Below are 18,776 nucleotides of genomic sequence, written 5' to 3' on the forward strand. Positions count from 1 at the left end.
ACAAAGTTTAACGATATCAAGATCGGAAGGTATGCGCGAAATATACTAAGAATACAGACATAAAATCACAGTCAAATAAGGATACACAACAACAATACATGACATATCAGAAAAAATAATGTATTTTTGCAAAATACAGAAATGGTTAATTTCTGAATAGTGAAAAGCTGCAACACCTTGTAATTTTTCCAAAAAGAAACTGCTGCCTTATGCCACCTCTCTACATAAATTCCTTTTAACCAAGCAAAATGCTTTTTCTCTCTAAACTACATATGTAGTAGGCCAACTCAGCATTAACAGAACAATTATCTACAAAAATGTACTACTATCACTCTACAAATTTTCATATAGTCTACGATCGACATACAGAATCGAAGAAACTTGTGTCTGTACAACTCTTACAAAAACAACAACATATCATATGATATTAAATCATTAGGAGTCTCTGTATATAGGCTGTGGTGCCCATTTGAGATGCAAGTTCAGTTTCCCTGATTTAGCTCCATCTAGTTCAAAGGTTTCTTTATATTCACCTTCCATTAGTACTCTTGTCAATGTCAATATGCACCTTCCCATGTAATCCTGCCAACAAAATAAATTGTTAGTACTGGAAATGAATGGCTAGTATAGGAAGACTTCAGATTGATGTATTTCCTTGAGCCAAGGGCCTATCAGAAACCTCTCTTCCTTCCAAGGTAGGGATGAGTTCTGCGTAACCACTACCCTCCCCAGATTCAACTTGTGGGATTGCATTGGGTACGTTTTTGTTTAATGACGTAGCAGTGGTTCTTCAAGAAAAAATTTGAAGGTATATATTCCCGAGAAAGCCACCATCTTATATCTTAATATATTTGTTCTTAATACTTAAATGGATCTCTTTTTGAAAAATCAATTTACTATATACCGAATAACCTTAATGTTTCACATGCAGTGAACTGCCTTTTGGTGGTGTGAGCTATCCAATGTGAGTCTGAGGTAGTCAGGCCCAGTGGACTTAGGATATCGGATGGGTAAACTGAAAAGGAATAGTAACTATCTCCACATATTGAATAGCATAAGTACCTCAAAAGAGGGCAGAGGATAACAAAACAAAGAAACGAAGGCCCAAGGATATAGCCTCGGTGTTCTAGTCATTGAAGTGAGAGGAGAAACATGAGGTCATTGGTTCAAACCCCAACGAAGGCAAAATACACTAGGTAATTTCTTCAAATCTGCCTAAGCCTTGGATTAAAGGTTAGATTTGAGCTCAAGTGTCATAGCATCTTCAACCGACAATAAGCCTTGGTGGACTAAGTTACTAGTACCTGTATGGTGGGGTTATAGCAGGTACGCAATGGAATAGTTGATCATAAGCCTTGGTGGATTAAGTTAAACAGTACGTGTATGGGTGGGGGGACAGTAGGTACCCAGTGTGATAGTTGAGGTGCACACAAACATAGCAGGTACCCACTGTGAGTTGAGGTGCGTACAAGCTAGGGTGTAGCAGGTATCAGTGTGATAGTGGAGGTGCGCACAAGATGGTCTGAATGCCACCGTCATGGAAAAAAAGGTAACAAATGCCTAATTCAGACCAGTCTCTTCCACCATTACCCTTGGAGGTTCATTTGTACTAATCTAGTGTTTGTACAGCAAGAGAACAATTGAAGATGACCACATTGTTTTGCTGGTAGGCCGAGCAAAAGGCAAATGATGTTAGGAGAAATGACGACATGATTTTTTTCGTCTTAATAAACGCATAATTTTTTCTCCCTAATCATCTTATTCTTTAAACACAGTAATATCAAGTTGAATTTATTAACAAAATCCAGATGCTGATCATTCAATAAAAATTCAGGAACACCGTAACTTAGATGAACATATCTGTAATAATTGCTCGTGTTGTTGGTATTCTTAGATCTATCAGAACTTAAATTTTCCAAAACGATTCTAGTATGTCCGAAATCATCAGAAAACTCAAAATAAGGCATCTCAGCTAAAGAAAATCTCACATCGGGAACCATTGGTATCTGAATGGATATATTAAGTCCTGGTTTATCAACGTTAATTTTGTACCAGGACCAATGGAATCTGATTAAAGGGAAGTACTCTTACCTTTCCGAAGGTGTCATGGTCCCAAACTTCTAGAATTAACATATCATGCAATCCGTCCTCAACGACAAAGTCAAAAGTCTGATTCCATACTGGATTTAAGCTTTCTGGTACAACCTAAAATGAAAAGAATATATAATCAGCATTATTCCTAGTTATTGATTAAGAATTTTAAGGCTATTTACTTTAGAAATGGATAATTCTTGTTCGATATTCAAATAATAAGAAATGATACCCTGGTTTTGTTCTTTGTTTCAGTCTTCTTCATTGTAACTACAACATATGGATCAGCTTTCCCCAGTAGATCAGTAGGGGCCAGATCCTCAGCTGATATCACGGTTACAGAGAGTACCCCTCGTACTATTACATCCTTCCTCCTGTTGATTTCACCTCCATTTTGGGCAGCTTCTACTCCACTTTTAAGAACCTTCTCCAGTGAAGTCAATGGTACATTATTGGCAAAAGGGTTACTGAATCCATTTGTCATGCCATAAGGACAATATAATAGCTCCAAGTGCACCTAAAGCAAAGATGAAGGGAACAGTTCAAATAGAGAACTAAAAATAGAGTACAACAACAACATACCCAGTGCAGTCCCGCCAAGTGCGGCGTGAGGAGAGTAAAGTGTACGCAGACCTTACCCCTACCTCAGAGGTAGAGAAGCCGTTTTTGTAGACCCTCGACTCAAGGAAAAACCACAAAAAGAATAACAAAAGTTAAAGCATAACAAAGCATTTTGAACAGCAACTAAAACAAAATAATATGATAATCAAAGTACTATTTTGCTATAGTTGCTGTTCAGAATGCTCTGTTATGCTAAGAATAGAGTACTGCATGAATCTGTTCACATTTGCAAGTGAGAAATTGTTGTTTCTTAAGAGGAAGAAAGTCACTGATGTACATCTCGGACACAGAAGTGTATCGGACTGATTGAGATATCGATCATATATTTGGAGGTTTCACCTCTAGTAAACTGTCTAGTTTAGTAGTGAAGGTGGACTGAATCAGCAAGAACTGTTATTTGCAGTTTTTGTTGGGTAACGTCTGTAGGATCAAACTCAATAAAATTCACCTAGACTACATATGGCACTCAATCTACAACAATTATATGCAGTTTGATCTGATTATTGTTGAAGCAAACCACATACATTATGAATTGATTATTGTTGCAAAAACACTTGATTCTCAGACATTATTGATTAGGACTCCACTAGTACACATATATGTTAAATCAAAATTGAAGTTGTATGTATAATAAATTGATAGTGGCAAGTTCCAATATGGAGAAGGATCACAGAAAACAAAAGGGGATGCAAGCGTCACCTGGCCCCTATTCTTTTGGTCTCTCTGGATCTCCAAATCTTTCACCAACTTCAGCCAAACATCCTTCACTTTACCAGGCTCAAGCTCATTCAAACGAACATGTGCGCATCCAATTAGTTCAGCTGCTTGAAGCCCTTCATCATCATAGATCTTTATCACCAAGTGTTGTGTCAATGGATCTTCAACTACAAACTCGAAATGCTCATTCCAGATTGGATTCAGTTCGTTGTTCTGAAAAGAACAATGGTCATTTAAATGTTCACTCGATACATGTATTACCCAAATTCTTCTATATAGCAGATGAAATACTTACAATTGTTTTGCTCTTCTTCATTCTATCTCGTACAGGGCGTACATATAACTCAGCAAAAGGATCAGATTTACCAATGATGTCCTTGTTTGTTAACTCTTTTGCTTGAACAAGTTTCACCTCCAATACTCCAGTAGGTTTCAGTTCAAGGTCACTAACAATAAAGTAGATTGTCAAATAGAAAATGGCGTCTCAGCCCAGCAAGGTTAGATAAGTAGAGAAGAAAGTCAACAAATACATGTTTTCTACTTTATTCACAGACTTACAAAATTCTATTAAGCTCATTCATGTTATGAAAGTGGGCATCTGATACAGATGTTGATCTAGAGGTTGGACTCTTCATTACACAAATTCTAGGATTCAGGAGTACGGTTCAAAGTCTGGTGCTACGATATGGCTAATAAGAATATATTGTGTCACAATTAAGAGTTATCCTGTTGTTGTTACTGCTTATATCTTCATAAATGTTGTGTTTTTGTTTTCACTGAGCCGACGGTCTATTGGAAACAGCCTCTCTACCTGCCAAGGCAGGGGTAAGGTTTGCCTACACTCAACCCCCTACCCAGACCCCGCATGCGGAACTGCAGGACTATGCTGGGGGTATGTTATTGTATTAAATTAAAGCTAGTATAACTAAATTCTTTGTAAATCATTACTAATTTAGTCATAATTTATTTAGCAAAGTGTTCTAGTTATATGAGACAAACCAAATACTCCCAAATCGTATTTGAATTGACACCGGTGTTACAGGGAAGGATCCAAATAACATTAAAGTTCGGTAGAAGGTAAGATCACAGTGTAGCCTCGACATACACAGGATACAATAGAAAAAACTGACCTGTTGCTGAATATTTCTAATAGATTCCCATTCCCATGACAAATTGACTTTCATAAAACTGAAAAAGAAGTCAGTGCAGGTTTTGCCTCAACAGATTAAACGTTTAGCTTGGCTTTTCAGGGTTAAGATTTAGATAAACATCTTAATTTAACACCTTCCACAAAGACATGGGTTCATTATAAAATTAAACATATTAATTTTTTATGTCAGAGACTAGATAGAAAATGAAAGGAAGATCTCGATTACATGTGAATGTGAATGCGTTCAATTGGAACGCATATTGGACAGCCCAAACAAACTGGGTTAGTGAAAATGACAAGGTTTGAAGTCTCTCTTATAGAAAGGAGTACCTATAATCCCCAGGCAAAATGGGAATAATTTTTCGGACTGGCCATATGATAGAGTCTTCAATGGCATCGCGGATGGTACCCTGTATAAAGAAAATCACTTAGTACACCTGGGACTATGAAGCCATAAGACACTCTGTAACTTCCCAAACCTTGAAGAAAAAAATCACAAATCATGAGAGAACAATATAAACAAACAGATAGCTTGTCCTCATGTTCTTACGAATGAAAACAGTTGTTCTAATAAATGCACCAAAAGACAAAGTTCATTAGATATTCAATTGTCATTAGTACACCATAGTTACATTTATGAAGCGCAACCTTGGAGCAACAATAAAGTTGTCTCTATGTATAGGTCACAGGTTGAGTCATAACCTCTAAATGATTGCATTAGGGTAGGCTGCCTATATCACACCCCTTGGGTTGTGGCCCTTCTCCGGACCTTGCTAATGTATGAATGCTTTTTGTCCTTGTTTAAAAAAGTGGAAACATAACTACGTTTTTACTGATTTAATATAAAACTAATGTTATTGAGAATATGAAATTAAAAATACAAAATTATCGATGTACTAATCACATAGGCATTTAATGTTCGTTCAATTTCTTCCACCCTTTTCTAGAAAGGAAACGAAACACAAGACAAGTCTAGGACCATGGCGGCATTATCGACTTCTAGAACATCTATGGGTTATGATATCTAATCAAGCTGCAGAAGTAATTGAAGGATCAAAAGATATGATTATATGAGTAACCAAATTAGATGGTAAAATTTTTCCCAAACCTCAATTGCATCAGAAATGCCAGGTATTGCTGTCATGTCACCACCAACCACTTTAAGCGTAAAATCCAGCTTCTTCTGCAGACCAGAAAAGATTTTATTGTCATTCTCTTCCTTATACAAGTTAGGTCTGGTGTTAGGTGTGTATGTGTGCGACTGTCCAGGCAAGCTTGCATCTGATATGGACCTTACAGGGCTACACCTCAACAAAAACCAATATGCATGATTATTAATTTTGGACATGTTAGGTGTCATGCATGTCCATCAAGATACAGATTTGGACTTAATTCTCCTTAAAAAGAAAAAAGCAAAATCCAGAAACATCAGCATCTAATCCACGAATCAGTTGGCAAATCCATGTGCTATTGACCAAGTCGGTGTTAGATAATCATCCAAATCCTTAACTTAACTCTAAACCCAAGCATTATGTAACATGTCTCCTTCCATATTGTGCAAGTACCACTAATAAGTTGACTTGGCACATGTATGTACACATGTGACCACACTCACTTGTACTAGAACAAATTATTCAGTGCACTCAATAGTCTTTTAGAATGAAAGAGAAATAAGATGACACCTTTTTCCTTAGTGAATAACAAACAGCTCCAAAGCAGGGAAACTCATCAACAAGCGGCCTGAAGATCAGCCTGAAAATCCCCGTAAATCCAATGTTCTTCACCTAAAAATGGAGAAAATAATCACAGCGCGAAATCAAGTTACCTGAGAAAACCAAGAAATAATAATATAATATACAACGACAACGACAACGACATGCCCAGTTCAAACCCACAAGTGAGGTCTGGGGAGGGTAGTGTGTACACAGACCTTACCCTACCTTGGGAGGTAGAGAGGTTGTTTCCGACAAACCCTCAGCTCAAAAAAGAAATAATAATGTAATATATTAGAAACAAATAGAAAGTCACTACATAGGTGGCACTGTAAACTTATAAATAAAACAAGAGATAGGTGGCAAAATAAACATGTTAAAATGGACAAGTTGAGAAGTAAAACCAAGGGCCAGCCAGGTCTCTAAGATGGAGTCCTTGAACAAGCAGATTCTACAGGGTGGGAATGAAAAAAAAAAAAAAACTACCAGAGAACTCTAGCATAATTGAATGTCTAGTGGATAGTTAAGAAGTACTTGTATTGATCCTTCTTGTTGTTAAGTACTCTGAATAATTATTTTTGCTTAAATATGCTCTTTGAGAATTCTGTGAAGGTCTCATTAGGTTTATCTTGCTGTGAGTACTGGATCAGCAGATTTGCACAGTGGATATCTGTATAAGTCATGGTCAAAGTTTGGGTCCTGATACTAACAAATGCAGGCTATGTTACCATTCTCAAAAAAAATAAAATATCCAAGCTAAAAAATAGTAACAAATAGCTCAGTCATTATAAATTTGAGTAACTTACAATGGAAACAAATTGATATCTTAGAGGCACTAAGCATGCAGCTCGAATGTTAGATCATATCCAGTGTAGCAATGAAACAAAAATTTCAATGGAAACAAATTGATTTCTCACAGGCAATTAGCATGTGAGCACAATCGAGATCATATCAAGTTTAGCAAAGTAACGAAAATGCCACCAACTCCGAGGAGCAGAAGCTATTCAGTGTACTGGTAATCAGCAAGTACCAACTAACTTACCTGCACTGGTAATCCTACACCAAGGTATGTCATGATATCGAGTATAATGCTTGGGTTCCCATCCCAATTCATCTCTAATTCCATGGTAATACCTTCACTTCCACCTTCAAGAATAGAAATTCCTGAAAGATAAAACCAGTATGAGCACCAAGAATGTGTCGAATAAAATGTATTTCTCCTCACAACAAATTTTTTTACACAGCTTAAATGAGATGACACATTAAATTATTGTTTTGTCGTCTTCATTATTTTGTCTAATATGGGATGAGTAATTGGTTTTCTTATGTGGCCTTGGACAATCCTCACCCCATGAGCTAGCTTTTCGGGTTGAGTTTAGGCCTAAGATCCATTCTTTGACATGGTATCAAAGACAGAGCCGGACCCATCACAATTCTTTGTCCATGCTCCAGTTAAGAAGGTCTGGTGTGCGGGGAAGTGTCAAGAGTCCCACATCAGATATGGAAACGATATTTGGTCTGCTCATATGGATTTGGAAAATCCTCACCCTATGAGCTAATTTTTGGGGGTTGAGTTAGACCCAAGATCCATTCTTTAACATACCTTGATCATTCACATTTTGACTTCTCAAAGAGACAATAGTATTGGAGAATCGTTATGACTAATATGACGGTGAAGTTAAGGATGATGAGCATCAGTGTTCTCAAAGGCACTTACTTGGAGAAGGGGCTAAAATGCACCAAGGAGGACTGGCTCACAAAAATCATGGGGCATAAGCGCCAACCCTTCCGAGCGTTCACTTAGGCGTAAGTCCCAAACTTTCAGTCCTTCATTTGGAGCACAAGTCAAGAGAACTCTCCAAAATTGGAAGTAAATTGCTAAGTAAGTCCCTTTTGAATACTTAAAATACAGAAAGGTCAACTCATTGTAAATTCTCAAAATTCCAATGGGTTTATAATTGTTAGCTCTGATTGTATAATCATTTGGCTATTTATTAGCAAATTGTCAGCAGCAAAGTAAGCTTTTGTCTTCCAACACTTGCTCTGCTCCGACACTTCTCTTGCTCTGCTCCGACACTTTCCGTAGAAGGATGGTTCATCATGCTTTATTTTTGTCAGAATTTCTTTTTTGCCGTCTTTTATTCTTTCCATGTTAGTGTTATGTTTTGCAATTCCTTTTGGAATCACTTAGGTTTAGATATTGTTGTAGATACTTTTTCAAAATAATGTTTTATTTGTATGATAATGAGTATCTGTAATTGGTTTTCTGAATTATTAGGAAATAACATTTTTACAATACTAAGTATGTTCTGTTACTACCACACTAAAACTGTAATGAATCCTTTGGTTTTTCCACTTGTCCAAGTTTGTAAAAGAAAATTATTTGTAATGATTGTGCAGATGTTATAGCACATTTATGTACATATATACATTATCCACTAATTTTATTAACTTGAAATTTCTACAATTTGAATTTAATTTTACTTTTTTGTGATTTTATATGCTTATCTTATTAATTCGTTAAATATTTATTTAAAAAATCCAAGGAACTTACGCCCCAAGCCTCAGGCTTACAGGTCGCCCTGTGCAGGTAAAACACCTCGCCTCATGCCTGCACCTTTTGAAATACTAATGGGTATGACTTTTGGTTACGATAAAACTGGTCCATGTAATTTCTTAGGTGAACTATATGCAAAATTTGAGAATAATCAAAGGGAATCAAGCATCTGTCAACAGAGTTATGGAGGCTAGCCAACCCTGCACTATGATTACTGATTTAGTGGCTATTTGGAGAAATCCCAGTATCTTTCTAGCTGGTGTTGATGACGATACAATGAACAGGTGGAGATGACTGGTTTCTCCCTGGGATCTTTCCCTATATAAGATGATTGGGACAACCATTGTCTCCAAAGAAATGTCGTAACTTGGATTGCCACCAATTATTGGAGAAGATCACAACTAAGATATGCTCAGTTCCTACTAGGCATGTATCATATGCTAGAAGACTAAAGTTCACTTCCCATTACACAACTTTTTGGGGATCAGACAGCTCAGTATATATATTACCCCAAACTATGTTAAAAGGCAGTTGACAGGAAATGCAGAAAGTACCTACGGGGAGGAACTGATGATAGAAGAAGACCGCTCTAGTAGCAGCAGAAGAAGCTGTATATCCCTTTTTTGTATGAGCTTCATTTCTTCCTCAAGGAAGTTTTATAAAGGAGGAACGGAAGGCTTTTTGCAGCATAATACAATTATTGAGAGATAAAATCTGCACTTTCTGTAAGGTTTAATCTGTCTGTATAAGCTAAATAGACATTTTTAAGTTATACGTAAATAGATTGTTACTTCTAAATATAAATTTTACACATGCAAAAGCATGAACTGGGACGACTTTGAGTGAAAGCTAACTACTTCTTCATTGTTTTATCTTTTCTTTTTCTTTTTTTGGAAAGAAACAACCACTTTTAAGTTTTCTATGCTTCCTTATATGACAATATGACAGAGAAATAGAAAATGTAAGTGCTGAAGATTAGCGTTAATACCGGCCATCATCATCTAACCTGTGAACTGAGGAGCAACAGTACCAAGAGTGAACTTGGAAAATTTCAATGACGCCAAAATCATAGGCCTATATTGTTCCAAAATTGGCTCTACACTTGACCTTACCAGTTCTGATGCTGCCTGAATACAAGATGAGAAACTCAAAAGTTGAAACGGAGGAATAAGGAAATATCAATGGAAACTCAAAAAGTAACATGGCCCAAAATGCATAAACATTTAGACTAACCTCATCTACAAAAGGCCAGATCTTTTCAAGATGAGAATTAAGCCAATTCAACTGTAAGTGTTAAACATGAAAATTAAAAAAAAAAAAAAAGTCACTAATCATAAGTATGAAGAAATTAAACATTAAAAAAAGAAAGTTCAAATACAAATTAACCTTCTGCTGATTGGAGAAAACAACCCAAGGAGGATACTGCTCTGGTGTAAAAATCTTTCTGGAATCTTCCACTGTCATTCTAGCAAATGCCGCAATTGTAGTAGCCTTCACAGTTCAAGTTCAACATCAACATACATAAAAATGCAGCAACAATAACAACAACATATCCAATGTAATCACACAAAACAAAGTCTTTAGTGGAGCCTGTAGAAGGTAAATTGTACCCAAACCTTACCCCTACCTTCAAAGAAGAGAGGCAGTTTCCAACAGACCCTCAAATCACGCAAAAACAGTCCAAATAGTAACGAGAAAGAAATAACAAAAATAAAGAAGCCATTGCAAAAGACTATAGATAACCTTACAAATCACACAAAAATACAACAACAACATATCCCTTATAATCCCACAAAATAAGGTCTAGGGAGGCTAAAGTTTACACTGAACTCAGGTAGCGAGGTAGATAGTCTATTTCCAATAGACACTCAGCTCATGGAAAAACAGTATACATAAAGAAATAACAACAATGAACCTCACAAATCATACATAAAAATGCAACACCAACAACATATCAAGTATAATCCCACAAAACATAGTCTAAGAACGCTTAAGTGTACACAGACCTTACTCTACCTCCTAAATTGTTTTCGATATACCCTCAGTTCATGAAAAACACAATCCATAACAACATAGAAAAATAAATAACAAAAATGAACCTCACAAATCATACATAAAAATGCAACTACAACAACAACATATCCAGTATAATCTCACCACGCATAGTCTAAGAATGCTAAAATGTACGCAGACCTTGCTCTTACCCCCTAAGTTGCTTCCCATATACCCTCAGCTCATGAAAAAAAACACAGTCCAAAACAATACAGAAAAACAAATAACAAAAATGACGAAGTCATCAATCATCACAAAACACTATACACAACCACATACATAAAAATGCAACCAAAAAAAAAACTAAAACATACCCTTTTCTTATTAGACTAATAATTCAACTAAAACACAAGTAAAAAAATCCCAATTTTCAACTAACCAGTTCAGAACGGCATTTGGATCGATAATTTTCAGATTTCACAAAGCCAACTATCAAACCAACTCCAACTAAAACCCCAATCACAACACCCAATACAAACGACATCGTTTACTTCTTCTTCTTCTTCAAAAGTTCCCTCTTTTTTCAAGATTCAGTGAAAATGAAGCTAAGAGACTCTACTAGAACGTGTTTTCACATAAATTAAACACTTTTTAAGTCATCAAAAAGGTGGTGGGTCATAAAAGATTACAATTTTTCGATAAAATTTTATAGCTAAATAGTAAAAATTCGTTCTTTTATTTATACAACAAAGATGAAAATTTTATTAATAGAGTATGATAAGGACAAAATATAGGTGTTTTTTTAAAAAAAATCGATTTAAAAAATGTCTTTTAAAATGAATAAAGTTGTTATAAATAACAAAAGAGTTATTTTAAAGCATAATCATAATAAAATAAAAATAATAATTTGAATATGGCAAATAATATAAACTATGAAATAATTTTAATATCAATCCTTATTTGAATAAAATTTGTGTGGTTATAGATGATTTCTAAATTTATAGGGAGAGTTACGAAAAAATACTAAATTTTTTAATAATGATAAAAAATAGTTGCTGCTAATAATTGTATTAAGACAAAATTGTCTATGTATTCTTTTGAGTATGGTTTTTTTTTTAAATTTTATTAACGTAAAATGTTTGATGCTTCAAATTATTATTTTTTTTGAGCTCTTTTTAATGGAAAACAAAAACATATAGTGTATTTTTTTCTATTATTATTATTATTATTATTATTATCATCATTATTATTATTATTATTCATGCTACTTTATGAATGTTTATTAAAGATTTGGACAGACAGCGCCACTTTCCTTAAATATGAAGGTTGTCATTTGCCGACAGTCAAGCTTGACACGTGTACGGCTAAGATCGTCTCAATTATTATTCTATGTTTCACACAGATTTTAGCGATAATTATCGAAATTAAAGAGACATATTTTAATTAAATTAATGTTCTATTATTTTGTTAAATTCATTTATTTGTAACTTTATATACTTTTTGGTCTACATTAAACGGTTTGTGACTCTAGTCTACATAAAAAAAATATATATGAAATTACATTAATTTAATAAAAATATATTTCTGATATTTCAATAATAATTTTGGAGATACTTATAAGCATTTTATTCCCTTGGTTTTATTTGGAAAGTCCCATATTTCTATGGCTCTTGCACAAAGCTTCTAGATATTTTTTATTAAAAATATATATATATATATATATATATATATATATATATATATATATATATAGAGTAATATAAAATTTGATAAGAAAATAATTTTTTTCAAAAAAATATTTGGAAGTTATACTATACTTGCTTTCAATGATGATGACATTTTTGTGGGATTCTAATTTTGTTTTTACTTATTTAGTCGACTATTTTGAATATTTCCCTAAGATTCTTGGACATGAAAATGTATTCAACTTATTATATATCGTGGGAAATTTTTTTATGACAATAATGATAAGGTTGAAAATCAAATTTAAAAAAAAAAGGTTAATGACGAATCAATGATAGTTTATAAAAAAAAAAAAAATCTCCATTCTAATCGAAAAAAAGTATTATTGCTTCGTACATTATTTAATAACTTCACTTTTAATTTGACTCCTATTGAATTTTAAGGTTGTTGTATCGAGTGACATTTTTATCATTTTTTTGTTGAACGAAGGCAAGTCGAGGAAGTAGCCAAAACCTGTATCAGTTGCCCTTGATTGAGAAAAAATAAAGATATGATTTAAACTCAATGATTATACCTTGCGATTTAAGAAATTAATGATTATTGAGTGAGAAAGTGTTATGAAGATGTTAACGCTATATTTATAAAGAATCAAATGATTATACATCTTATATATACAAGTTTATACATTACTATACACCACATATATACAAGTTTATACATAGATTATTCAGTTTTGAGGTTGCTTATTGAGTTTAGAATTGATTTCCAAGTCAATTCCAACAAAAGTGGTTAAAAAATCTTGGACTAAGACCATCAATGTTCTTTTTCCTTGATGAAAGAATTACCAAAACATCAAAACTAAATCAACACTAGATATCGATCGTTTGCCTTCTCTAATAAAAAACATCGAATAAAAAGACTCTAGGACTTTGAATTTGCACGACTAATTCAGGGTGTCAAATCGCGGTGATTTATATAAATCGCGGCGATATAATGTATATATATATTGGACATTTGTATCTATGAAAATTGTGTTTGTATATGTATATGCTCTTTGTGTTAGGCTAGATTGGCGATCGAGATTAGAAGAGAGAGAGGAGAGGGTGGAGAGAGGTGAATTGTATATGTATATTGATTAGATAATTGTGTGTATGTAACTGCGATGTATATGTATCAATGATTGTATTTGTATATTTGCATAAAGTTTGAACTTGTATACAACTAAACCGAGTTAATATATAATTGAATCGAGTTAAAACATTTGTATTTGTATATCAAATCTCTCTCGCATTATACAAACACAAATTTGTATAAAGCGAGAGAGAAGGAGAGAAAGACAAAAGAGAACTGGACCGAGGAAGATTTGTATTAGTATAATTATAAGTGTATATGACGGAGAGAGTTGTATTTGTATGGTCTCTCTCGCTTTATACAAACACAAACACAATTAATACATTTGGGTTTTGTATAAAAGTGAGAGGGGCGAGAAAGAGAATTGAGAGTGACGAGCGAGATTTAGGGGACAAAGACGAGAATGACAATGTGTTTGCTACGAATTAAAATTAAATGAAATTGTAGCTATAGCATTTATTTTGATTAATACTTTGCTATAATGCACAATTTTTCCTAATTTGAATTAGGTCAATCTCAACCCACTCAAATCTTATAACTCATTTTAAAATAATCTTCAATTAAACTCAATTTAATCTCCAATCTCAACATGTTTTAAGACTTTTTATTTGAATTATTGTAATGTATGTTCTCATATTAAATATATGAATTACTATCTATAATATCTATTCATTTATTAAAAAATATATATATATTCTTGAATTAGAATTCAAATTATTGTTATACGAGTTAAATAACAATATGTTAACATTATCGAGACTAAACGGGTCAAATTTGTAGGATCCTGACCCAACCCAATATTTAGCCCATTTGAGCTTTTACTAAATTAAATTTGGGTGGGTCATAACCCAATTCGATTTTTTTTCAACTCATTGTAAATTACATAAATCACTTAGTGTTAAGATCTAATTACATCTTTATCTCTATTCTTTTCCAAATTACAACAATTCCTTAAATTTATACTAATCTCATATACATAACTCACAGATTGTGAATGATACGTTACTTAATGAGAAGAATGCATCGGAGAGGGGATGGATGCATTTGAGAGGAGACATGGATGTTTTCGAGAGGGGATAAGGATGTATCCTAGAGGAGACGGTGACGTATCCTAGAGGGGATAGGGATGTATCCGAGAGGAGATTTTTATAATTTTTTTGAATGGTAAATTTTTTTAGAGATTGTACCAAAATAAGATAAGTATTTATGTAATTTTTTCTTTTAATATTTTTAGTTTAATTTGAGTCGCCTGATACACCTAGCACTAACGATTGTAAATCTTACGAAAATACTTCATAACAAACACTTGTAAGAAATTCTTTATACCTTGAGGCATGTCAAGAGACACCGTTCTTAAGAATATTCCTCCGCTATAGATATATATATCCCTAAAATTCAACAAAGTCTTCTGATATAGCTATGTGTCAAAATCTCACAAAATAAAAAATCCGAACATAATATCAAAACATACATTGGGAGGGGAAAGTATATAAAGTCATCTTGGAATAAAATCTCAAGACCAAAATCAACAACTTTAAAGCTAATACTTGTGATTGAAGGAAAAACAGTCAAAATTATTCTTCAACTTTGTTTTATTGGTTTACTATGTCCTTACAGTTAAAATGAAGTTATTTTTATCTTTATAGTTACTAATTTTATCATTTTTACCCCTCAATTGGATGGAAAGTTCCAAATCAACTAAAAATTATCCAATTTTAACCTGATCCAACCCACTTAATCATATAACCCAATTTCTTTTGTCCAAAATTTCAACTTTATTTTTCATCACCAACACCTCCACTTAACCACCACCAAAGCCACCACCTTCTACGAGACCACCTCCACTTTTTCTTAATTTTCCACCATACTATTTTAATATGTCCAATAATACTTGTCCCACGTATAAAATCAATAAACGTTTATCATTTTGGGTCAATTCTATCCTTACTATTGTATACTATTCATTTTTCAAGGTTTAACTGATTTATATTTGATAAAATTATTCCTATAATTTACTGCTTACTAATCATGTGTCAAGTCAATAATGAACAACTATTATTGAACATCGACACCTTTCCTCCTTTTTAGTCGGAAGTCTGACCTCTCATCTTAGTTTGTGATTCATGGAGTGATAGATAAATGTTTGCTTAGGTATCCCTTAAAAAAAATCTAAACACACAAATTAGGGTACCATAAAGCATATAAAATTAAATATTCCTTATATGCATCACAATCTGACTTGACATAAAATTTAATAAAGAATACAGACTTTTGTGAACTTTTATTTTTAAATATTTCATAATATTATTCACTATCGTTATATATAATAGATTAATGTAAAAGTCAAATGTTTGATTTGAAAAGTCTATTTTGACAAAGTGATTAAAATCTTGGACTAAGAATCTAAGACCATAAATGTATTCTCCTCAATATAAGAATTTTCATATATTAATAATCTACATCAAAGTTTATTTTAAGGCTTTAAATCCACAACAATAGTATGTATACTAGCCCTTAACTTCTTTCTCTAAAATATCTATATATCCAAAAAAATCATAATGCTTTATCTTATTCCTTTTATATATAATTGACTTATATATATATATATATATATTATTCCTTTTATATATAATTGACTTATATATATATATATATATATATATATATATATATATATTATTTTTTTTTAAAAAAAATAGGAGATTCCATACCATATAACAAAATGAATGTAGTTAAATAGAATCATTTACTGCTTTTCTTATTACTTTATTTTTTATTTTTTCTTAAATGTCTAAGTTGAGCTAATATTATTTTTTTTGGTAACTAAAGATTTTATTACCAAGTAAAAAATGAATAATAAAGATGAAATCATCTTACTACCATTTTTGTGTTAGTCATTATTTTTTTCTATAAATGTTGTTTTAACCCTTAAAGAATTTTTTTTTATATATAAATAGAATCTTTTTAAGTTAATAAACAACAACAAATACAATATAATTTGAAAGAAAAAAAAAATGGGTAAATTGAATAGTTTGATATTTTCCATTCTCTTAGTTAAGTTGATAGCTTCATCAGGTTTGTTTTTTCTGTCTAGAAATCTTTTTTTTTTATATTAAAAATTAGTATAATGGTTTATTATATATATTACCAACTAAAGATTTATATGTTACTTTATTTTAGAAGATTTCGGATATAGATATGAAAAATACGTATAATAAAATTTGAATTTTCAGGTTTGCTTCAAATCGATGGATTAAATTGTTGCACGGATAATCACATTGGACGTTGTGTTCCAGGCAGTAAAGATGATACAAAATGTGATAATATTTGCAAGAAAAATTGTAAGGGAGGTCATTGCAAAGTCATTGGCAAAAAGCCTCCTAATCATTTTTGTCATTGTCTTTGTTAATAAATCTTTTTAAATTGTTGCATAAATAATAACTTTGGTTACTTAATAATTATTTTCGATATAATGATATTGGAGAGATGATTGATTGATCTTTTAATGTATCATTTTAAAATTGTCCTGAAATCTAATTTAGAGAGACAAACAAATATTTTAAAGAAATTAATTTTAAATATCTTGAATGATAGAAGTCGAATTTTTAATGATCAGTTGCTTTTGGACGAACGCTCTCTTAAATTTTCGAGATCAAGTTAGTTTAAAGTCCAAATGTTGATTTTGAGAAGTTAACTTCAGCAAAATGATTAAAATGTTGCACTAATATGAATACCAACTCATAACTTCTTTTCTAAAAATGTCTAAAATCTCCAAAAATGTGATAGTTTTTCTTAAATTCATTTTATGTATAAAAAGTTTTATCTTCTATTAAAAAAAATTCCAACTACCGAAAACAAATGTTAAAGTTACAGAAAGTAAATTGCAATCTCAAATATAAAGAATCATATTGATAAACAATAATGGACACAAATTTGTTTTATCTTCCGTAATTCAAAGGTTGTTTATAAATATCCAAAGAATTTATAAGATATTGAGTATGCACTATTCGAGATGTCTTTTAAAGAGAAATATATATATATTACCCTAAATATATGCATAAAATAGAGTTTATAATTGAAAAGCCTAGAAGAACTTAACTGAAGTTAAACATGTTTTGTAAAATTCAAAACTAAAAATAAATACATTTTGCAGAATCTTATAAAATTTCAAATGTCTATACATATTATATATAACAAAATGCATCTGTAGAGTCATACGTAAGGAGTCATAATATAAGAAGTCACTTAATACTATTTTATTTATCAATTTTTAGTTTTAATTTTTGCTTAATTGCCTTATTACCAAATAAATATATTTTTAGTAACTAAATAGTTTTGTTACTAAGTAGCAAATAAGTACATAAAAGAACAAGTGATTGATGAACATCCCAAGATTATCAAAACGTTACTTTGTATTAGTTATAGATTTTTTTAAAATCGATAAACTTTTATGAAGCGTTACACTTTATATCTTAGAAACTGTCACATAGAAAAGAGAGAAAGACGTGAAGTGACATACAAATCATAATAAAAATTTAACATGATACATATACTGAGGGATTCAATGATGATGTAATAGTCCCAAGATACAAACAATATACTATATGAATTATAATAAATATGATACTGAAATCTGACCTCTTCTACAAGCTTACGAAGGAAGAAGTATACATGACATCTTAGACAAATCTCACATCGAAAAGACATAAATAAAATTAACTTGATAAACATATTTTTAAACTCGATGATGAAATAACCTGAGAAATAAATCCTTAAAATTTGTTGGACCAAAATAAATAATACACATCATGGATTTATCTCTTTGATAAAAAAAAATTGTATGAAATAACAAACTATTAATTCAAAATAAATGTTATAATCATAGTTATTCTATTTGTAATTCCTAACAAATATTAAATTTTTTTGCCATCTGATTTGATATACAATTAGTCATTTTTGGTATACAATTATTCATTCGATATACAATGTATAAAATGTGTTTGTGTTTGTATAAAGCGAGAGAAAATGTATATACAAATATAAATATATATACATATATTTTCGTCATATACACTTATAATTATTCAAATACATATCTTATTATACAGATTACAATGTATAA

The 18,776-nt window shown here is 32.0% G+C and overlaps 1 protein-coding gene across 1 annotated transcript; it reads right to left on the bottom strand.

Annotated features, from left to right (window-relative positions):
- Positions 1-76: 76 nt before the first annotated feature.
- On the bottom strand, positions 77-11,651 carry LOC101262022 (synaptotagmin-5). The gene is made up of 13 exons (XM_004242696.5): positions 11,280-11,651; positions 10,235-10,339; positions 10,082-10,132; positions 9,855-9,975; positions 7,334-7,455; positions 6,262-6,363; positions 5,688-5,762; positions 4,910-4,989; positions 3,725-3,875; positions 3,412-3,642; positions 2,324-2,608; positions 2,092-2,205; positions 77-582 (listed from the first exon to the last, which is right to left on the bottom strand). The coding sequence occupies exons 1-13, from the start codon at positions 11,382-11,384 to the stop codon at positions 436-438; spliced, it is 1,689 nt and encodes a 562-aa protein (XP_004242744.1). The 5' UTR covers positions 11,385-11,651; the 3' UTR covers positions 77-435.
- Between the last annotated feature and the right edge of the window lie 7,125 nt (positions 11,652-18,776).

The sequence above is a fragment of the Solanum lycopersicum genome, chromosome 7 (genome assembly GCF_036512215.1).
Source record: "Solanum lycopersicum chromosome 7, SLM_r2.1".
NCBI classification, from domain to species: Eukaryota; Viridiplantae; Streptophyta; class Magnoliopsida; order Solanales; family Solanaceae; genus Solanum; species Solanum lycopersicum.

Bases quoted from the DNA above. Each gene is read 5' to 3' on its own strand.
- LOC101262022 (XM_004242696.5), bottom strand. From the start codon at position 11,384: ATGTCGTTTGTATTGGGTGTTGTGATTGGGGTTTTAGTTGGAGTTGGT. The intron at 6,364-7,333 runs GTAAGTTAGTTG...CTCCATTTTTAG, and splicing joins GTGTAGGATTACCAGTGCAG to GTGAAGAACATTGGATTTAC. The intron at 4,990-5,687 runs GTTTGGGAAAAA...TTCTTTATACAG, and splicing joins GCATTTCTGATGCAATTGAG to GGTACCATCCGCGATGCCAT.